The sequence below is a fragment of the Stigmatopora argus genome, chromosome 5 (genome assembly GCF_051989625.1).
Source record: "Stigmatopora argus isolate UIUO_Sarg chromosome 5, RoL_Sarg_1.0, whole genome shotgun sequence".
Taxonomy (NCBI): Eukaryota; Metazoa; Chordata; class Actinopteri; order Syngnathiformes; family Syngnathidae; genus Stigmatopora; species Stigmatopora argus.
In genome coordinates this window covers 11,568,730-11,592,137 of record NC_135391.1, presented here as the reverse complement: position 1 = coordinate 11,592,137, position 23,408 = coordinate 11,568,730, and the positions used below count along the sequence as shown (strand labels likewise).

Here is a 23,408-nt window from a genome sequence, read left to right as displayed (position 1 = left end):
CTCTAACATATGGCTCGGAAACACTCTTGCCCTGCCCCCCCAACACACACCCCTTTGTATCCCCTATTGCTCAACTCTGGCTCCCTGGCCTCCATTATATGATTTTGACCGACAGCTTTATAGACTTCAAGGAAATTGGTTGTAGTCAGAATGCAGCTGGCCCTGCTCGCAGTCATGAAAAAAGGGCACGTGGCCTCGAGGTGCTGGCGCTGGTGGGGCAGGGAGCAGGATGCCCCCCACGACTCCGCCCTTGTCAGCTGCATGGGTGGCAGCCCTATGTTGTCCTCTTGCTTTGCACTGAAAGCATCAAGATGGATGGTGGGTAAGTAGGTCTTTTCTATGATCATAAGAAAAAAGTGCTGACTTGCAATCACCAAAGGAGGTTAGCATAATAATTTATTTAGAGTCAATAAAAAAGCCCAGGAACAATCTTCACGTTCACAGCAGGCTGACAATTGTCAGTTTGAACGCCTTAACTTGACTTGACATTTTTAGGCCTTGAGATTTGGCAAGAATGTACTGTTTTGGGTTGAGGGGTTCCCCCAAAAAGGATTAACCATATGTATTAAATCATAGTGTCCTCTTTATAGTTGTTTATCTTTTGTAAAGCAAACCATTTCTTTGATTTCACTACTGATACCTTCCTAACCCTGTCTAACTTCAAATGTAGTATAGGGATTGTTCAACTGACAAGGGAGCGCACATACACACACTCACACCGACACGATCCTGCCAGATTTACACATTCTTTATAAGAAGCACAATGGAAGAAGAAATCTGTAGCATTGCATGGCTTGTTGATGCCACTCCACATCCACACAAGCGTGTGTGGGGTGTGTGTGAGTCAAGGGGATTGGTGTGAGGCCTCAGAGAACCGTTTAACTTTAGGTTTATTTGTTTGCATGCATGCACACTTACTTTTGCAATGGGGATGTGAAAGTGTTTATGTAATCACAAAGTCACTATACCTTATCATTTTGTTTAGACTTCAATTCCAGGAGGTTGGCATGTTTATTTGCTTACGTTTCAAATGAAAGTAAGTGTCTTTTACAGTGAAGTGTTGTTGTTGTTGTTGTTCTTTTTTAACCTCCTATGACCTGGCGGCGTCCATGTGTAGACATCACATTTTTGGTTGTCAAGGACTACAATGTTAAATTATGGACTACAAGGGCCTGACGTCCATTTATGATGTGGACATCATTTTTCTCAGAAACTACATCATGTAAAAAGATAATTCTATGTTTTTACACTCATTAGGTGACAATTAGCCTAAATATCAAAGAGAAAATAAAAATGCATGCCTTGCAATAGTCTAAGAGTCTGGGTCTTAAGAGGTTAAACAGGTTATTACTAAAACAACAACAACAACAACAACAAAAACAGCTATGATGAAACAATTTTACCTGTGATTTGATGTTTCTAAGTTTCTTGGGAAAGAGGCGTACTTAGGAGTACTTTACCTCTTGCCCCCAGCAATTCTTCAGGTTTTCTTTTCGCTTGCAAGGCTGTTTTCAGTATTTTGACTCTATTGCAACAAAATAAAGAAAATAAAACTGGAACTGAAAACAAGCAGTCTCACTAGGAAAAAAAACATTATTGTAAACATTGGAGTACCTTCATCAATCTACAAATGTCTTCATTCATCTTTAAATTGAGAGAAAGGGGAAAAATACTGATTCTAACCAGTTGTGGGGGTCCCTCTTTTTATTATCCTGGGGCATGACCATGAGTAAGTTCCCTCTTGGGCCTCTTGTTCCTGAGGAAGCCGTTCAACTACCTCGTAGTTAACTTTTTACAGGTGTGCAGTGGACAGTGTCATCTCAAAGTACATCACAGCGTGGTACGCCCACTGCTCCAGAGACTCATTAAATTCACTCGCCTCAATAATGGGGCCCACTTCACTAAAAATGGGGGGCAGTGAGAAGGAAGGACCCCTAAAGCATCATCTGGGCCATCACCACTTCCTGCAACCTCCCTCTGGAATAAAGTACAACACATCATGAGGCTAGATAAGTAAAAATTGTCTGGAATCTTTTATATCTTACTGAAATTATACTTGATGAAGGGATTTTATAAATTATTTGAAGTGTGATAAGATATTTTTGGAAATGATCAATCCTTGCATATAGCATTTATGATTTTGTTGTTGTCACCTTATAAATATATAAAAATAAATGTATTATACATTTGTATAGTTTTAAATAAATATCCATTTTAATGTTTTACCCCGAGACCTTTGTGAGAATAATATATTCTCTAATATATTAATGTTTTAATCGGTGCACCAAAACGCGTCTTGTGTCCGCGGCGTCATTTAAACTACATTTCCCACAAAACATTGGGTGAAGTGATTTTGACGTCACGTCTATCGGCCAATTGTTTTCTCTTGCACGCGGAACTTTCTCTGAAGATGGGAATACAGTACCTTGTCCAAGTTCTCTGAGAAAAGGTAACTTTACCTCCATATAAAAGTTTCATTCATTCTAATGTGATTCATTCTGTCTTTACGGTAAACACTACATTTTTTCCACAGGCTCAGAAACATTTGATACATGATCGTGACGAGTGTGTGTAAAAAAAAACAATCGATGTGCAAGGGAACGCGTTCATTTCGTTTGTAGTGTGACACACACGTTTGGTCCACGACAAATGAGAATACACAGCTCCAATTTGAAATATTTAATTATTATTTTGGCAATAATTTTGTTTTTAAATTTGCATGTTTCTAAAACTTGTCTGCCTGCGACTTTGAAGGCAATATGAGGGTGAAAAGTGTCCATGTTTGTGTTCATTCAAGCCTATATTCAGGGGTTTCCTGATATTTTCCACACATGAGACTAGAACAGAGAAGCACACATTGATTTTCAACTAGAAAGTGATGTTTTACAGATTTGATTATACTGGAATAATATAAACAGTCCCCTAATTGGAACAGCAAACGGACCCCAACCCAAAATCCACAACCTTAGTCGGACAAATCTTCAAAGATAATATTTGACCAGTCACATCTTGCTTCTTTCCCGGAGGGTCTCCTGTCGGCCAAAAACTGAAGCAACAGCTTAAGAGTGCTTTATGTATGTTTTGGGGGAAATTTAGGTGTTTGTTGTCTGAATTGAGTTAGTAGGTTAACATTGGGAATGTGCTGAATGTTTTATATAAATCATGGTTTTGCCTTCACCACAATTGTAAATAGGCCGAGTCCATGCTATTTCCTGAGGAAAGAATCGGATGCAGAATGTTTGACTGACCACCACTCTCCATTCTTAGTCTTTGTCCTTAGACATGCGACTGCATACGCTTTTGTCACATAATGCTTATCAGCTATGAAGTCAGGTGTTGCGATGGTGATGACACAAATATTGTGACATCACAAAGGTTTGGAAGGCAATTGAATGCATACTTTTGTTTCGTTCCCCCCGAGTCCATCCCCGAACAACCATGCATCATGTTTTCACACCTGATGCGATTAGCCTTCGGTTCTTATGACCTAGCTCGGCAAAGGATATTCAGCATATTTTGTGTGGCAGAGAAGGATCGTCTGCAAAAAGAAGTGATGGAACTGCAAGCGCAGCTCCAATGTCTGGAGAAAAGGGTTAAATCTCAAGGGCCCGCAGTGGTGGAACTCTCTGCCAAACTACGGCTAGAAATAGATAAGTACAAGACCTTGTGGGAACAGGTGGAGTATTTGACAGACCAGGTGGAAGTGGAGAAGTCGAGGAAAAGGAATGAGAGTGATCTTCTTCAAAAGGTGCGGGACATGTGTTTGGAAGACGAACACAAAAAGATGAGGCTCCTTCAAGAATTGGCTTTTGAAGGAGACCACACAGACACTGAAGGTCAATCGAGCCCATTCCTGATTAAACAAGCCGAGAGTGACGAGGAGGAGCAAAGGTGGAATGAAGTCTTTGTGGAATTGATGGAAGCAGAAAGTCAGTTGTCTTATCAGAAGGGCCTAGAGGAAGTTCTGGCCTTGAAAAACCAGGAACTCTGCAAGGAGGAGGCCCAAAATGACCTCATCCAGTGGGTCATTGAGAAGGAAATGGAGTTTGCAGCTGAATACCAAACAGATCTGCAGAAGCTCTGCAAAGACAACAATGAAAACAGTTCACACAGTTGAATAAACACTTCAATGAACTTACATATGACTAACTTTTTGCTTGGTCCAAATCAGTTTAATTTATAATTACCTTTGTATTTTTTCATGATGAATGCACAATCTCCACCTCTATGGTTTCCTGCCATTTCAGTTCAGTCAGGGGTTAGAATCTTCTGTGTGGTGGTTTGGATCCTTTTAATTTTTTTGTCCCTAACTCTTCTTTTCACATTCAAAAAGTGTGCTTGTACTAGGTAGGATAGCAAATCACCATCTTAATGATATTACCATATTGCTTCTTTGGACAACGATATATCTAAAAGATGACAGCGTTAATGGATGTTTTGCTTTGCGTTTTGATTGATTTGATTGGATCATTGCTTAACCAATCGTTGTCATTTCACAATACTAGGGTCATGGAAGAATAAATTGATAACAGATGTTTCCTCAGACAAATGATATTATTACTCTGAAAACCATTTAACTTGGAATATAAACTTATAAATGTACTTAATTTCATTAACTTTGTAGAGAAGCTTCTCAGTATTACACCAGACAATTCTGCACCTCTGTAAACTACAACCTAATGTTAAGAAAGCAAAACTGCGTTCTATTCAGTACCTATTTACAGCGCTTGTATTGCATCCTCTGAGACTGGACCCAATTACATGCATATTAGCTTCATAAAAAGTGAATTATAATGTGAGTCAGTTCATGTTGAGTACATTTCTTTATTTTTAATAGTGTGATCTTACTGTTTTACAATGTGCAACCTTCAACAAAACATGATTAAACTTTGATTAAACCAATGTGAATTCTTACTGGCTCACTTCCCAGTTCCTTGACAATAGTCCATGACTTTCCTGTGTAATCATGACATTTATGTCATTTCTCTCTAAGGATCTATCTCATACAATCTGAGGGATGTCTGATTCAGCGGTCCAAGTCCAGCCAACAGAGATGCAGTTGTGGCTGGACAAAGTTGAAGCTTGGGGCCGAGCCGAAATTGTAAACAATCAGAAAGATGCGTGCTTTCATCTGACCACACTGAAAGATTTCCTCCAAAGACTCCTTACGCACATCAATTCCATGGTAAGCAGAATACACAGTGCTTTGACATAAATTGATAGTTCGTTCATACAGGCATGCCTCTCTGACACGTTCGGCCATCTGAGATGAATTATCAATTGATTCAGCAGCCAAATGGCCATCAGAGTAATAAGTTACGCTCGTACACAGTCCACACAGACTCACGCACACTCTCGGTCTATGTCCAAGCCAGCTCGGTACAGTAAGCCCAGCGTTTGTAGGCCGACAGAGGCTTCTCTGTGCACTGCAGTGGTCCCCTATGTCTGGCTGGCAGCGCTGCAATGTTGAGTTTGTCAGGTAATCGCCGCACAGGGACCCACAGTGCTAACCTAATGTATCCCCAAATCAGCTGCAGCAGCCTTGGGCAAGAAGGGTGGGGGACACAGCACAGGCATTTTTTCCTGCTGCTCTCACTAAAATTCTTTCTCACGAATTTCCTTGAACTATTTTCTTGACGGTCTTCTACACTCACTGCCTGTAACTATTTTAAAGTTGGTAAAGTTGCTATTACGTTAACCAAAAGAAGTTAAGAGCCATCTACTGAATGAGCACTTTTTATTACACAGTTGTAGCTTGAATTATGGTTTAATTTATTTTGTCGAATTTAATTTACTCGTTATCAAATGAATATTCCCAATTAGATTTCCATTAGCGCATTTCGGTCTTTTTGAAAGTTAAATGAACTTAACCCACTTGAACCCATCAATCAAATAAAGTTCTGTTTTTAATATAGGGGTGGGCATTAAAAAGCCAGTTCATCAATGAATTAAAGATCAAATCAATAAATTAATTATTAAATTGTGAAATGCAGAATTTTCATAGCTACTGCACAGACATCTTTTCACTCGTTTGTTAGCATGATTCCAGGCATATGTCATGATGAGGTGCGTAAAATGAAGAATTGGATAAGAAAGATCAAAAAAGAGAGAGAAAGCTGCTATAGTTTAATTGGACTAAAATCCTTTTTACAGGCACCACAGTCATAAAAGACCAGCTGAGGATAGCCTGCTTCTTGGCAGCACTTCGCATCCGTTGATGACTTAACTACTTTCTTGTGGCTAGTGACCAAAAAGTGAAGTGTGGAATAAGAGGAGTTGCTCTGAAAAGAAGTTGGGTGTTTCTCATTTTCTTGTTGATATCCTCATGGTTCCCAGTACATTGATTCCACTAACAATTCAAAACCTCAGCAGTCCCTATATAAAAGGAGTTCAAACAGCTTGTGTAATCCCACTACACACTTTATTTATGTGTTCACCATAGTAACTCTGTCATTTATTGTCTGGACTGGTCCGACTGTGCAAGTGTTTCCGCTTAGATTTCTTTGTCTCAAATTAGCAAGATCCTCTACAAACTTTATACTGGTTTTACAGTAATTAATTTCTGTCTGTCTCTAATCAAAGTACGAGGAACAAACGTTATAGCCTCAAATAACATTGTGAACAAGGTCTCAGTTAGGCAGTGGATTTCAGATGTGTATTTCTTGTGATCCGCCTCCAAGTGGGAGATCTGCAGACTTCCAGAAGGCATCTTAATCTGTTGCCCAAGCCACTTCATCTTGCTGCTCTCAATGTGGGGCAGCAAACTCATTCCGTCTTGTTCTTCCAACCTTGGCACAAGCCCTTGGCAAACCTTGAGAGAAGCTGCCCATTATAATTCTACTCCCAATTAATTGTGAGTTCACAAAACTAAATGTGTCAAAATAGCAATCTTGTCTGTTTGATTTTTTTTTAAACGATGGGCACAAAGCTACCCAAATTACTTTGAAGACTTCAGTCCCTATACCCCCTTGTTTGAGTGCCTCCATTGTTTTTACAAAAAAATCCCAATAATGATCTTTGTCAAGGCATTTCTCCATATAACAGAAAATTCCATACGTACTACATAATACTCTGCCTTAGGAATGTTCAGTCTATTTGGACATGCTCAAAAAATGGTCAGTTCAGGGTCCTTCTTAAATAGTTCTATCCAAACATATGGAGATTGGAAGTGATTGCTTTGTTTAGAACATCGTGGATAGACGTCCGGAGGCGAGTGAAATAGGAGATAGAAACATAAAATTACAACCTGGGACCACCCTAAGGAAACTGATACCTCACACTGACAAAGCCGACGGAAGGCCTTTAATTGGGTTGAGGTCGACAAATAAAGACAAGAATGGGCCGCACAACTAAATATTGTCATTTTAAACCACAACAAAATGCTCATGTACGTATGCAATTGTATACAGTATTTCAATATCTTGGCAAGGCTTTTTCAGAAGACTAGGACATGCCCTCCTGAAATGAATAGGCAGATGAGTTTCCATTTAGGATTTAGAAAGGCAAGTTTCTTTCACACAGATCAAATGCAATTGCTATTAAAACCCATGCGCAACCAACATTCACATTTGGAATAACTGGTTAAAGAACCTTGTTTTAGAACTGGTAAAAAGGGGAACACAATATAGTGGCTGTAGACCAGGACTTCAATTCAGTACAATGTCTTGTTGTATATTTAATAGAAGAGCTCGAGATCACAATACCTAAGGTTTCCACTCAGTAAAAAAGTTTGACATAATTATACATATTTGAAACACAAACAGAGTCACTTAAGTCAACCAAATTTTATAAAGGAAAACATCATATCATTAACACAATAATTATGCTGTTATTGAAACATACGCTTGTTTTTAGAGTTTTACCACAAGACATTGGGCCTATAGCAGATTTAGATTCCAGACAATTTGCTTTTAGGAAAGAAAAACAAATGATATTTTCGGGTGAGTGTTGTTAAGACCAAGTTTTAATTTTCATACATAGTACATACCTTTGGCGCTAGAGACCTTAAATAGAATAACTTGAACATGGTTCCTTCAACCAATAGAAACCATCACAAAGGCAGCTGTGTGTAATTGCATGTGAGCTTGCTCTTTCAACACTTTTGTGGCCAAATTGAGTTTTCCTCTGCTTGAGCAACAGCACATTGCCTCAATTAAACTTGCTTATGTCCCACTGAGCTGTGTGGACTTTTTCTCCAACAAAGCTACGCTGTTGAATTTAATTACCTCACAGTTCAAACATGATACAGGCTTGATATGCCTTAATTAGGTAATACAGTACACAGGCTTCTCTGCATTTTGGGTATACGTATGTTTCTTATGTTACTATTTGGTTTTGGTGTTTTGTTGTCTTTTTGCTGGGGGATGTCAGATTAAATGCATCTAAATCCTTAAATGTAGTCATTTCAAAACCTCCCGCATACTTTAACTGGCTGTCTTTTGAAATAGGGCACATGGTGGTTTCTAAGCTGCACAGACAAGCACATAGAGAAAGTAAAGCACCATGGACGTGTGCCAGGCTCTGTACATTCTTTAACTATGGCCGCTATGGCAAAAACCACAACACGAAAATTTCTTGGAAAGCGGTGAGCTTCTGGCCAGTTTTCCTTTTTTGTCGTAATCTTGCTGAGATGGTGGGAATTTGAGGACTGTTGACGTCGTACAAATTTCAGTCGTAAAAAAAAAATCTGTCTTTATAAAGTAAATTGTACTGTATTGGTTACTGTTCATAGGCTCACATAAGTTTCTATTCCTGTTAATGATAACCACTTTTTTTCTATTAAAGTTGGAGTAGTAATGTTGATACTAGAGTTAGTTTGCGAAAGTGGGAACCCAGTTCAAGTGTATTTTAGTTGTCTTCATTAATTATTTTTCCCCTTTACTTTCTTCACACTTTAAAAAACTTGCAGATATTTATAGAATAAAAACATGTATTTTTTTGTAGGTATGAATGAATGGTAGCAAAAATATGTTTAAAAAATTCCCTGATTTGATTATGTGATTGGAAATAGGGGCTGATCGGTGAAATTCGAAATACTATAAGATTTTCTTTTGAATGTTTCAAGAGTTCGACAACTGAAATTATGAAGAAGATGCCATCTCTGGGCCAAATTCTGGGTCGCTTGTGCTGGATCCCTGTGGTGACTGCTGATGGTAAGTAAGAGTATCACAGACTCCTTGAAAACTCACTAATAATGTTAATGCTTCTCATCATTCCAAAACTGTAGTAAATTAGCATACATCATATATAGGGTTCTTCCTTTCTTATTTTTTTAAGATACAAGCAGATCATTAATCTTCCAGTGTCTTTGGGAGCTGCACTCTGAGAACCCAGCCAATGCTTTGGAAAGAAAGGCTAACCAGTGGATACAGGTATGGATTCTATTATACTTTCTTCCAATTAGCTACAGCTAACTCGAAATCAAACCGCAATCTATGGATGTTAGTCATTTTATTATAATTCAAACAATGGACATAAAAAATATCCATAAAAAATATCCATTGCAAAGTCAGAGAGTCTAGATAAAATAAGTATCAAGAATATGCACATAAAATGTTTATAATTGCATTTTAAAACGCACTGTATTTTAACTCCTAATTTGACAAGTGACAAATGCAGTGATCCACGTAGAAGTAGAATAAAGGTTGTGCATGAGAGTTGAGTCATTTCGTCGAAAGCCATTTGAATTTTCCTATGTACATGTAGTTTTTCTTTTAATGCCTTTCAACTCGTACTTGATTTCCCCAAAACACATGGACATTCTATGTCTCTTCACTTCAGCTGGGTAAAGCTATAATGCCAATTTCTGATATTTTAATCAGGAAAACAAGACTTCCAAAGAAAATATAAATGGGCTCTCCTCAACATATAGCACTGCTATTGGTTTGGCTTGTGGATAATACAACTTTGTTCAGGTTTTAATGAAACGGTTTCGCATACTACCCCCTTTTAATGACCAAAATGGTTTTGCGTACTCACTGTGTTTTGGTTGGACTTTGGTCTGTATCGTCTCCTCTCCTCCTTGAAAATTGCGTGTGTCAACATATTTTACCCTCTCATTTTGTCTGTCTTCATTGTGTGCATGTCATCACCACATCTGAGCTCTTTGGCTCTTTTTGAAGCTGACTGTGTCCTGCCCTTGCAGGAGGACCACACAGTGACGCCTGTAGCATGCCAGGGTCTTTGAGGAAATGATAAATAAGTGTGAGAGTGTTATATTAGAGGGCTGCTGATTGCTTCTTCTTTCAAGGGGTTTCTTAGTGACTCAAGCGGTGTGAACCACAGACAGTCCCTGGAGCCTCTGCGGTTGCTTTCCAGTGTTAAAACATAGCTCTGACTCTGAGCTCACACTGACTGTAATATTTTGTGTTTTTTGGAAATCACTTGGTTTACGTCAACGATCCACTGCTATTGCAACATGTCACTTTTTATTAAATGCTATTCAAAGTGTGTTTCTTCAAAGATCTTCTTGATGTATGCTCAAATAATATACCAGTTTTATCAAGAGATGCATTTAAAGTAGAAGTTTGCCCAAAGTTATACAGTTTGGATTCTACAGTTGTATGCAGCTATTCTTTACTTATGCATGCTTCAAACCTCCATTATGGAAATGCTTTTATGAATGACATCAGCATACCCAGCAACTGTGTGATGGCTGCTTCATGTGTAGAGACTCACCGCCTACTTTCCATTACCGTGTCGCATCTTAGTTTTTTTTTTTTTTAGTTAGAAGGTTGATTTGTATATTTATTTTAACTCAAAATTCACATATACAACCACTTGTGTGATGTTTAAAACAATTAGGATAGCCAATTTTGCTCACGTATATTTTAAGCAATTCAAATAAACAGTACAAATACTGAAAAAAACTAAAGCAACTTTCAGAATAGATTGTTGAATTTTGAATTGGTCTGAATCTGTCTATATATGCATCTCTCATTGGGCAGTTCAGCTTTGGCCTAGTAAATGCCATCTGTTTTTTTTCCCTTTTCTTTTATGCATGCCTGGTTTTAATGGCATAATTGCTGTGGTGTCTCCAAAAGCCAGTATGGTTGCTGTTTTTCTGGGAACAAAAGAGGATTTTTGTCTCAACGTTTGCCTCCAAAAGTTAGTTTGGCTTTCATCGTTGGCGGACACGCCCTTTTCTTCTTTTCGGAAACTGCCAGCATTTCTACGTACTCAAGTTGGTCGTCGTTGGTTCTAACCATGGTTCCTTTGCTCTTCTCACTCTGTCAATCCCACTTTTCCTCCAAAATGAATTGGATTGCTTTTGTGTGGACCCTTGGGATGCTCACATGGTAGTGATTGGGGTTTGCTTTGTGAAGCAATGTGGAGGGTATAACCACACAGTTTCGCCGAGAGCATGGCAATGACTCGCCGCGTGGCATTCCAACTATTTGACTCGTCTCATTTTCACCTCCCGCAATTTCCTTTTGTCTTTAGAAACATGCATAAAGTTCAATTTTTTTTGGTGGGCTTGTTACTGCGGTCCATTCAACTAATAAAACATTACAGCAAAATGTGAGGCCATTGTCCAAAAGCCTTTACTAAACAATACAATTTAGTGTGGTGAAACACAAATGGTTACATCAGGGGAGTTGAACCTCTTCAAACCTAACCTAAAATATTTTTTAAGAAACATTTCACCACAGAATACTGTACTCTATCTAGCTTGCTTTTATTTTTCCGACTTTAGTGTAATGTATCATTTTATGAGAAACTATCATTTTAAAATTTCCTGCCACAAAAAGTCCAAAGGCTGTTTCGCCAACATATCGAGCTCATCTGTTGAATATTTCTTCTCCTTAACTCTTCATCATCACCATCGTCACCCATTTTCATAGTCAAGAATCATTTGCATTTATTGATGTTGTTTTATCTGTGTGATGAGGCCCCTTCTGAAAAATAGTTGTAAAACACTAAGGTCCTTTGTATCAAAAAATGCTGTTGTCTGAAGGTCCTCCTTGTATGTTCTCCATATATTCATTTGTACCTCCTGACTGCCTTTCTTTTTCCTTAACCTCCTATGACCTGACGTCCACATGTGTGGACATCACGTTTTTGGTTGTCAAAGACTACAATGTTATATTTTGGACTACAAGGGCCTGGTGTCCACTTATGATGTGGACATCATTTATCATAGAAACTACTTCATGTAAAAAGATAATACTTTGTTTTTACACTCATCAGGTCCCAATTAGCCTATATATTGAAGAGAAAATAAATGTGCCCTTATAATGTGTCTTTTGCAGAAACTTGTGTGTCAACTTGCCACAGAAGACGTAGAATCTCAATCTGATGTTTTACTCAAACATTTAAATGTGTCGCCAGAACAGTACCATCTGCAGGTCCTCGGCAAGGTACTGGACCTACCAGGATTGTGACCCATTAAAACCCTGACTGAAACATTGAAACATTCAATATACAATCATGTGTTTTGTAATGCTCAGGTGGTGGCCCGGTTGCAGGAAAACATCGGGAAAAACTGTAATTCGTTGGACGATAGGAATAAAAGGTAAAGGAAAATAACTTCTTCAGGAGCTGTGACTTTGTGAAGTAGTGCTTCTATTCCATATTTAATTGTTAATCCCCAAAATAACAGGAAAAAAAGGGATGCCATTTTTTTTTTGCCAGTATGATGATGCAATTCATTCAATAGGTTCCTCATTGCATCTTCCCAGGAAACAACAACAACAAATAAATCATGCATTTTCAAAATGTTACATTCATCGCTCTTACAATATCTAATTTACCTGCACAGACTGTCTCTTTTCAAAAACAAGTACAGTACATGACAAGATGTAGATTTTTATCGCAAAAACGGTTGGCCAGCCTTGCTTTAAATCATTGATCTTCTCTAGGTTGTACCTATGCTTATTGAAAGTCTTGCTCTGCAGGTGTTCATGTGATAGGATTGTGGCTACAAGTGAGGCCTGCGCTCCTCTAGTTACCTGCCGTGAGGTTGCTCCTCTCATTGGAGCCTTGCTGAAGCGGCCATTCACCTGTGCACAACCAACTCTTAGTCCTGACTTCCTGAATGCTCTTCGCGCTGCATATAGCAGGTATTAACTTTAACACATCTAATATACACGATGGACTTTAACACGTTTATTTACAGTATCTCCTCTCATTATTTGTTGTTATTCAACTGAAGATATGAGCTTTTAATGTTTTTATTCTCATAGGACTTTTAGTATATTCTTGTAAATGTACTACTGCATTTTTGAGCTGATAAGTGTTTGAGACCAGTAGTGCAAAATTCTTTATCTACTGCATAGTAAAAACTTGGACTATTTTATCAGATCCAAAATCTATATTGTACTAAACTCACAGCTCAATTCTCCTATAATGATAACTAAAGTGTGCCTCTGTTTTTAGGCTTTTAATATTTCGAATGCATTTTCGTATTTTGAGTAGTGGATAACACATTCATAGTTATTTAATCAGTGCTGGGCCTCGGCCTCTTATTTGTCCCTGAATCAGACATTTCCACTTATCGTAGTTCAAGTTCTTTTGGCAACAATGCTTGGCACATGTTGCCTTTCATTTTCCTCCTATTCTTCAAGGAGCAATCAATGTTAAGTATGTTGTCTATATCAGGACACAAATCAAAGGCTCTCATTTCTTAGTTCCACTCTGTGATTGCATTGTTTTTAAAAGTATCCATAGCTGAATCTCAACATCTGGATCGCAGATGCTTTCCCTTGCAATTTGAAACAATGTCATGTGACATAATAGATATGACTTGATTTTTCACAGCGGTTGCTTGTTACTGGAGGAACGCACAGTTGTGGCCCTGTGGTATCACTGCCTGCCCAGCCTGGAGGAGGCTGTGCTCAGCTTGCTGGAGTCGACTGTCCTCTCTGACACGCCACTGTCACCGCTGCAACTCGAGCGGCAACTTTTTCAGTCACTGTTGGTGGGTTTTCTATCCTGATACTACTAAGAACTGCTAAATGAATGTGCTTTTTAAAATATTATGTAGCACAATTCTTATGGTGATTCAAAATCTGTCTGAAACAAATTTTACACGTGTTTGTTTTAGTTTAAAAAAAAAAGAAATTAATTGACACTTTCCTTTGCCGTTGTTGGATTTGCCCAGCATGTGCCCCACGTCATTTGGCCTGCTCCAAACCGCATCTCACATCATTTGGCATGCACCACACAGTCTTTATTGTGCGCGCTAAATCGTTCGAGTCCCCACACCCCTCCTTCTCATTTAACAGAGCGGAAGATCGAGCTGGGTTTATAGTGTGGAAAAGTCATTGATCATAAGATTTTGCTTAAATGAATGTAAAGTGTTACCATATCCTTTTGAAAATAGCATCACATTTCTATCTGTACATTCCTGACTGCTAAACACACTGCTAAAGGGATCACTGAAAGAGCTAAAAAAAAAAAACAAGACAAAACAAAATACAGTCGAGTATAGCGTTATGGCATATTTTTGATATCAAAATTCCTTCACAATGTAAAAACAATAGAACCACGCTATTTGCCAGAGATAGGTTCCAGCCCTTGCCACAAATAGTGAAAATTGTTGTGTAATTGCTAGCCAAACCACTAAAACTGTTTAATAATCACTGCTCAAGTGCAAATGGATCGATTCCCCCTAAAAGTTCAAAAACTACCACACATCAGGGAATCCGATTGATCCATGACCAACAATATGTGGCACTTTTGTGAACATCACCCACTTGGTATATTCTTCTCTTTTCTCGTAGACTTGCGGACTTATTGACATTTCTTATACTATGCTTTAGATGTGTCAAACTGTTTATGGTAGAATTCAGTTACGTATTTAAAGTGTTTATCATAAAGTTATGGCTACAAAAATGTTATGGTCACAAAATTGGAATTATCCGTGGTCTCCTTACTTCATTAAGTCTTTTTGTCGCAACATCCTGTAAGATTTTCTGAGGTATTCGGATAAAATCACAACCTTTTCTGGTTAAATGACGACTCTTCTCAATTTAAACTTTATTTTTGTGGTATTTGGACTAAACAGACCTTGCTCAGTTTTTCATTAGTGGTGTCATTGCTGTTTTCCAAGAGTGATGGTCCACTTAAGCCATAGTCAGCTGAATAACTTGAGTTTCAGGTTCTTTCGCTGTGAAATAAGATAGATGATCGACATTGCACTGAGAAGTACTGTATATCCGCTTGTTGATTGTACTTTCTGCCATCGTGTGTTCACACGAGTTACTAATCAGCCAGGCCAGATGGAAGGAAGTTATACACATTTCTTTATATAAGGCAGAGAAATGACGATCCTTTATTTGGATCTCTCTGAGATTTGTTTATACTTCCGTCGATCTCCGATTCACCTCTTGGTTTTATCACTTTGACACACATATATACACAAACACGTACGTCTTTGGAGGACATTCTATGTTTATGATATTACATCTGGCGTAGGGTGTCTGTCATTACAAGGGTAGGACGCAAAGGTTTAGCTTTCATTTTGTCTTTGGGTTGTTTGGGTGTCAGTTGTGCACACGTACAAAGAGAAAATGTTTTAAAAAGTAGACTGGCTTGTGTCTCCCATCGCCTTCTTTTTAATAATTGCAGTCAAAAGGAGAAACCTGACAAGCTGAGAGACTTCGTTTTTAGTCGTGCCATCACCTCGGTAATCTATTCTGACTCGAGTCCAAAAACAATAAACGTTTGCTTTGTCGTTTCCGACCACCGGAGCAAAGGAAACAGAAAACAGGATGTTTGTTGCGTGCCGTAATTGAGCCTCTTGTAAGTGTTAGCGATAAAGGAAATTGAGGATGATGCTAAAAAGTGCATCCATCTGCCTTAAATAGCAGAAGCCATGGCACTGTGTGCACAGTGTCATGCAAAGGAAGTTGCAAATACAAAATTTGGCCCATGAATATTTGCTATGATACATTTCTGCAGCCTACCCACTGGTTTACACAGGAGGTTTTTTTTTCCTGCAAAGGTCATCTTTTTACCCCCAAAAAGTTGAGATAGTGTATTAGCCGCAGGATTCCACCTCGTGCTGCTACTTTCCCGAATAATAGGCTTTGGCTATCTGACCAGAGCACATTGGACATTAGTGACACACAACTTGGTCTTTCAAGAGATTAGAATAGAAATATGTGACTTGGGTACATGTCTGTTTATGTAGGTATCATTGCTATTTATATTTTGGGAAATTAGAACTTTTTTGAAGTGGAATCCAACCCCATTTCCTTTGGAATTTAAAATAACATCTGGCGTAAATTGGGGATTATAAATTCAATTGTCAAATTTGGACTTTTTGCACTTCATATTATGACTGTCGTTTTTGGATTCTGACACTCTTAGAATTAGTAGTTTTACTGTCTCATATACATACAATTTGACTATACCCCTTCCTCCACCACTAATTTATCATACATTTGCTACCTTTCACACTCACCGGACCCTTTTTTAATTAATATGACAAATTGATCATCAATAATTAGACTTCTAATGAAATTATTACAGTACTAATGTTGATACTTTTATTTATTGACAGCTTTTTCCTTCTACTTATGGATTATTTCTGCTACGGGCATCGAGTATAAGATCGGAATCGTATTTTTGAGCGTTTTCTATAAAGCACACAACATTCATTTTGGCTCACTCAAAGCTGACTCCAAACAACTTGAAATGAGAGCCAATACCGATTTACCAGCAGTTGATAACAAGCACAATGTGCTTTATTCAGTGTCTCTGAGAGTGGATGGTAAATGTGTTGTTTAGTCATAAAACTGTCTAAACTCAAAATCAAATATGGAGACGCATAAACATGGAGGGGAGAGAGCGAGGGAGGACAGACAGTCGCAATGCAGCTGTTAAGCGTTTGTGCTGGGGCGTTTTTAGAATGTGTTAAATCTAAAACACATGAAGAGCTCACGATAAGAGAGTATGAGGAAATGGATTAAATCTGACGTTTTCAAAAAGTTGGTGAGGAGGGACACCTTGTGGTGTGCATGGTCACAGTTTGTGTTATTTGTGTGTTCCAGCCCAAGGCTTGCGCTCAACACTGCTCTATCTTCTTGCTGGTCAACGACATCTTCAGGTGAGTCACAATGTTTATGTCAGCTGTCTTTTTAAACTGGTGCATGCAGTAATGAGTCATCTGACCAGTTTGATGAACCAAATCTCAAAATTATTGTATTCTTGTCATTGAATTCATTCGAGTCGGTCCCGGTGCTGGGGTTGAGCCACCGTGACGGCATGATTGGGTTGCCCGAGAAAGGTGTCTGTTGGTCGGGCATGAGTAGTAGGATGAGTCGGTGCTAAGCAACACGCTTATTTAATTATATATTTATTCATGTATTTATTTCTTGACCTACTTATTACCTATCTATTCATGTCTAAAATGCCTTTGCTATTCCTGCATCCTCACCCTCTTGCCACTGGAACAACGAAATTTCCCGAATACGGGATGAATAAAGTTATCCAATCCAATCCAATTAGTTTAAAAATAAAGTGGTACCTCTGCTTACAAATTTAATTTGTTCCAGAAGTGGTTTCGTAAGGAGAGACACATTTTACATTGAAAAGCCCGAATCCGTTTCAAAACTACCAACTATACTAAACCTTTTAAAAATGATGAATATATATATATATATACCGCCGACGAGTCATTACCTTAAAGTGGTGGTGGGGTTTGTGTGTCCCAATGATCCTTGGAACTATGTTGTCTGGGGCCTTGTGCCCCTGGTAGGGTCACCCATGGCAAACTGGTTGAGGTGAGGGACCAGACAAAGCATGACTCAGAAGCCCTCTTATGATGAAAAACACAATTGGACGACGTCTTCCCTCGCCCGGACGCGGGTCACCGCGGCCCAAACTCTGGAGCCAGGCCCGGAGGAGGGGCGCGATGGCGAGCGCCTGGTGGCCGGGCCTATACCCATGGGGCCCGGCCAGGCACAGCCCGAAGAGGCGACGTGGGTTCCCCCTCACATGGGCTGAGATGAGATGAGAATGTATACCAATTTTGTATGTGAGAAACACACACACAAAAGAAAATAATATTATTTAATCATTAAAATGAATAACCATCACATGCAAAACATTTTCTGTTTTTGTTGATGGACGAGTGCGTAGGTGAGAACTGACAAATCATATGAAGATCACTCATGCTCTTGGGCGGTTTTAGTCAAGGTGCTGCTTTAGGTGTTATTCATCTTGTTGTTTTTCAGCCCTTGTTTGTGTGTGTTCACAGGGCCATACTCAAGAAACAAGGTCAGCCGCGCCTTTGGGATCTCATCCAAAGCTTTACTAGCTGCTTCTATAAGGAACTGACTCTGTTACAGACAGAGACACAGGCACAGTATCTTATTATACTTATTTTATTTTCATTGTTTGCATTAACATAATGTAACCCCGACACCCCATCTTACAATAGTCTGTTATTCTTGTAAAATTTAACATTTCTCTTATTTAATAATAGGACTGCCAAATTATTAAAAAAATATATATATACAAATATAAAATAAATATGAATGACATTATTTTGTTCACAAGTAGAATTTCATGAAACCAGACTGAGAATTGTTGCTAGTATTTGGAGGAACATTAGATGGCAGTGGCAGCCTTCTTAACTGGTGTGCTGATGACTGAGGCCCCACTGCATGAAATGCCATCGCATTACACGCCACATTACACACTCAGCAACCGTGGTGTCACCGCTACGCAACCTGACCGTCGCAGCCACATTTGTCATTGGCAGTGCTCCTCACTCATTCACACTTCTTTTGTCACTTCAGATGCCTTTGAAGGCCTTCTTCCCTCACTCCCCTCCAAATCTGCTGCTTCCGCTCCTGAGCCAGCCTCCAGGTCAGTAAATGTGTCACTGGACAATGAATGCACAATGCCTCGTATTATTCCAACGAGACCCGGCTTCCTGCTGCACACTGAATGAACACTTGTTTCCCCAATCAATACTATTTTAAAAACAGTGGTGATTGTACTCACATGATGTGCAGTTGGTGTCACCTATTTAAAGTATTAAGCTGTGGACTCACAGATACAACATTAGGCTCCTACACAATCAATTCAAGAACTCGAGTAGGCCTGGGCTATTTTGCGGTCAAAATCATATATTAAGCTTTGAGGTCTATTTTAGTGATCAAACATAGCAAAAAGTGCGACCAGGCTATAATTTTTCAGATGGCAAACAGACACTCAAAAGAGGTCTAATGTTGATGGTTTTCAAGATGATCCAGTTGCACTAAACTGCAAAACTAAAGACCCATAAATAAGAACTATGGCGCCTTAAATGACTTGGCAATCCTTTGTTTCCTAAAACAGGTTTGTATTTTATTAATATATAATGAAAGACGCCCTTTAGAAATTTGCTCCATCTCGAAGTATATAGTGTAACTCACAAAAAAATAAATACGGACGAATTAAAAAGTATAACATCACTTGCAGGAAGAAGAATTTGCTACAAAAATCAAATTAGTATATCAGTACAACTTTACTGGGACTTCCTTCTCTCTGCTTTTTATACAATGTTTCCGTTGTGGCATCTTTGCCAAGTGCTAGCGGCAGGGCTATGGAAAATTAAATATTTCTACCAAATAGAATGTATTTACTATCCCGGCAGGAGCAGTTTTCCTTATTATTTATTTAATGTTCGACAGTGCCAAAATGACCCTAATTTTTCATCGAGAGTTATGTTTTCTACATTCCTTGGTGCAATTAAAATTTTCAGTCTGCCATTTCAAATATTGACTCTGATAAGTTAAGATAAAACTGTTAGTTTCATGTTAATACATTCACATACTGATACGTGAAGATGAAATTAAGTTGTTTGTTTGCTGTTTTCATTTCTGATTGTTTAAAACAAGCAGTTAAAACCAGCAAAAAGATCAGTCAAGTTGGAAGAAAAATGAAGGCAGTCAAGATTGAATGATATAAGAGGTGTAAAAAGATCACCCAGCCTAAAGCTGGCAACATGGAGGATGCTATTGGACCTTTGTAGCTCATAAAGATGATCATATTGCATATGTTTGTCGCCAGCATTGGTGGTGTAAGGACACGTCTAATGGTGCTTATCAATGTGCGACAGCATGTGTACATACAGGAAAGTTTGACATGAATGGAGCTATTAAGGGAACATTGGAGTGGAGCCAGAACTTGGAGTTAATGATTACTACTTTTGTGTGTGTGCACATGTTTGTGTGCGCATGTGCGCCTGTGCGCTGAAGGGTAATTCTTCACAGCGGCTTGAATGGAAATGATAAGTGTGACAAGCTGAACTTTTCACTTCTTTATCCCGATTTAAACCTCACTAAAAAGTTGCTTTTGCATTGTTAAAACACGGCCTGAGGGTTCTACCAAGAAACTGCCGACTGAGTTGTACTCTAACCAGACACTTTATTAGGAACACCTTTATAGTATCAGTCAAACTCTTTCCAATGCCAATGGCGGCGATGTAGATCCGATCCATTTGAACTGATGTCCTTTGCCTGCAAAGGAAAGTTAGAGTTTGTGGATTCCCAATGAAACTAGCAAGCAGTTTGTTTCTTTTTTACTGAAAGGAGCATGCAAAAATCCATACAATTTTCCAACAGAGATTCAGAGTCAAAAGCATTGACTGTGATTTGGATGTGCTTATCACTATGATTCTAATGCATAACAATCATAATAATGCATGTCCTATGCCTCATTATTCTTTATATTCTATTGTTTATGGTTACTGTCCTCACAAGCGTGCTGTCCTCAAAACACCTTGGATGTAAATATTAATAATACTAACAGTAATATTACTTTAAATGGGAAGGCGTAATGGTATCTGCTAAACATGAAAAATGGAAATCAGTGAGCCAGCACCGAACACAGTAAAGGCAGGATATTACCATGACTGGTTGCTTTTCTATTGTAAATTACATACACAAGTAAATCATAAATGAGTTGTTATTATAAGGACAACATACACTTGATACACTGTTTGTATTGGATGCCATTAAACTGCACTTAAAGAGTGGGAATTTTCCTAAACTGCGGTGTCGCCTTCTTTGTCGAGAACACACTTTTTAAATTGGGAACATTTTTGCCTGAGCACAGTTGACTACATTGCAGTATTTGCAGCTGCTAATTGAGTGGAAAAGGTGCACATTTTAATGCTGTGTGTGTGTGTTCTTTGCAGAGGCGTCAAGGGAGGCACGCAGACGTCACCTGAACTGGCTCAGCGACTCATTACGGAGACTGACAGAGGAGGAAGAGGAGGCAGCTGGCAGTGATGGCTTAGACACGCGCACTTGCATGTACGTACATCCACAGGCACATACACTCACTATCTTGTCTGTCTGTCTGTCTTTCTTTCTTTTTTTTTCTCGCACTGTCTGTCCATTCTAAAGTAATCTTTTCAATGCATCTAGCAGGAACGTTGGTGTAGTGTTTGAGGCTTGGTTCCTGCTGGTCCAGTGCTCCCAGTGGGTGCAAGAGGTCCTCCAGGTGCTGGTCAGCACCAAGCCCTGTGAGTGCCACCCCTTGCTGTGGCTCCTCACATTTTACTACCACCCCACTAATATGGAGCACCAAAGGAATCAGCGACTGGTATGACCTTCTTCAAAGTTCAATTGTGTATTGGAAGGATTTCTAACAAAAACCCAGAAAATTGGACTTGCATTATTTTAGCACCTGCAAAAAAAAACTTTAGGATTTCACTGTCCTTTTTTGAATGGGAAGGTGTAGGGCCATCTAGCAGGTAAATAAAACCAATGAAACCAAAAATACAAAATGAATGGGCAATAGTCTACAATGAAAATACTATTTTATTATTTAATATTACTGCAGTTCTACTAGTCACTTTTTCCCAGTATCTCAAATGGAATGTCCAAAATATAAACTTTTTCACCATAGAATTTTATGTAGATCGAAAATGTAGGTTTCTAAAAACACAAAAAATAAATTGAACTAAATGTAATCATAAAATTAACAAGTATGCCTTTTCACCTTGAAAACAAAATACTTGGCCAATGACCTTTTCTTGTGGTTTACAACAATGTAGAAATGTTATTCTTTAAGATCTAACTATTTTATCTGCCATTAAATGGATACAACTGTACAAAAATGTCCCCATCCATCCAAACTTCCACCCACCTAAAAGAAACCCCCTACCCGCCAACCCACACCCACTTTGAGATGAATTTGGGTCTTTCCGCATCGTGGGTGTCTAGTGCAAAAACAGAGTCGCATTCAAAGTAAATAATAGATGACCCCTATCCAAGGGAAGGAGAATGATGAAGTATTGATTCTTCCTTTCATGCTGCCTTTTCCTGATGGAAGCGATGCGTCATGTTCGTGGTGGTCTTGAGAGAATTAAGCACAGGTGACATTCATTGTATCCGCAGGTGCGTGTCCAACAAGTTTGGCAGCTCCTACGTCTCTTTTTTTCCCCTCGTCCTCCTCATCTCAATCCCGAGGAAGCGCTTGGCAGCGTGCTGGCCTTCGTCTTGCCCAGCGCTCGGCCGCCATCGCCGGCACCTTTACTGATATTAAATCTGGCAATCAACTGTGCTGTTTTCTCCAATCAATGGCACACTGACGCCGCACGGGCCGTGCAAGAGGTGAGGACATCGATTGGGTGCTATCCAAGACTGGTCGCCAGCCACAAGGCGTATAAGAGTAGCGACAAACGAGTATTCAAACTCACAAGCTTATCTGTTTCAGTACAACTACTTCCCACCATACCAAACTTTTTAATTAGTTTGAATCTTTAATTGTGTAAACGTATGTGGCAACAGGTGGCGACGGCGTCAGGTCTGGTCAGTGAAGCGTCTCGCATTCTGAGCTCGCTGGCACATCGGTTCGGCGAGGCCAGCGGCGATCTTTCGTCCAGCGACCCCGACGCGGCCTCCGTTAAGATCCGTCGGCTTCGAGAATCTCTCGGCCCTGGACCACACTGACGTGGGCGACGCCGCCACTCACACTGATGCAGGTGATGCATGTACCACGGTGAGTTTGCTGTCAGTTCAAGGTCTGCCTCATGAGGATGGGTAATGAAGGCCACGCTTTGAGGCAATACGGTGGTCGAAATAAGACGCACGTCGCATCCAAGGACTGCGGAGCCTGTCGACGTGTGAACCTGCCATCAATGCCAAACTTTTGTTTGAGTACAAGATTGGGCATTACTTCACATTACTGCATGCACCGTATCATAGCAAGGCTCAGATGCTAGGAGAAGTGCCCCAAAAAAGGACCCTAATGAGTATAAAGCGGTTCAGAAAAAGAGATGAGATTATTTTCATTATTTTTACAATTGATGACTTCATTTTTACTGTTATAACTGCAATATTTTTTTCTATTTTCCTCGTATTGCAACTTTTAAAGAAATGTACACACATTATTGCCAATTCTTGAACTAAATTAAATTAAGAGTCCTGTCGAAGTCTCCATTGAAAGGAAACGGGATCTAA

The 23,408-nt window shown here is 39.3% G+C and overlaps 1 protein-coding gene across 6 annotated transcripts; it reads left to right on the top strand.

The window, feature by feature from the left end:
* Positions 1-225: 225 nt before the first annotated feature.
* Positions 226-23,408, top strand: fancc (FA complementation group C). 6 transcript variants are annotated; one of them, XM_077601138.1, is made up of 16 exons: positions 226-322; positions 1,799-2,449; positions 4,994-5,185; positions 9,065-9,152; positions 9,277-9,371; positions 12,252-12,359; positions 12,450-12,514; positions 12,897-13,061; positions 13,759-13,918; positions 16,998-17,053; positions 18,206-18,308; positions 18,750-18,819; positions 21,137-21,254; positions 21,372-21,546; positions 22,344-22,559; positions 22,737-23,408. In XM_077601138.1, exons 3-16 carry the CDS (start codon positions 5,018-5,020, stop codon positions 22,896-22,898), a joined length of 1,749 nt encoding a protein of 582 aa, XP_077457264.1. In that variant the 5' UTR covers positions 226-322; positions 1,799-2,449; positions 4,994-5,017; the 3' UTR covers positions 22,899-23,408. The 6 variants fall into 6 exon arrangements, with proteins under 6 accessions (XP_077457264.1, XP_077457262.1, XP_077457263.1 ...); XM_077601136.1 differs by having other exon boundaries at positions 21,369-21,546; XM_077601140.1 differs by lacking the exons at positions 226-322; positions 1,799-2,449 and adding exons at positions 6,154-6,291; positions 8,448-8,584 and having other exon boundaries at positions 5,068-5,185; positions 21,369-21,546.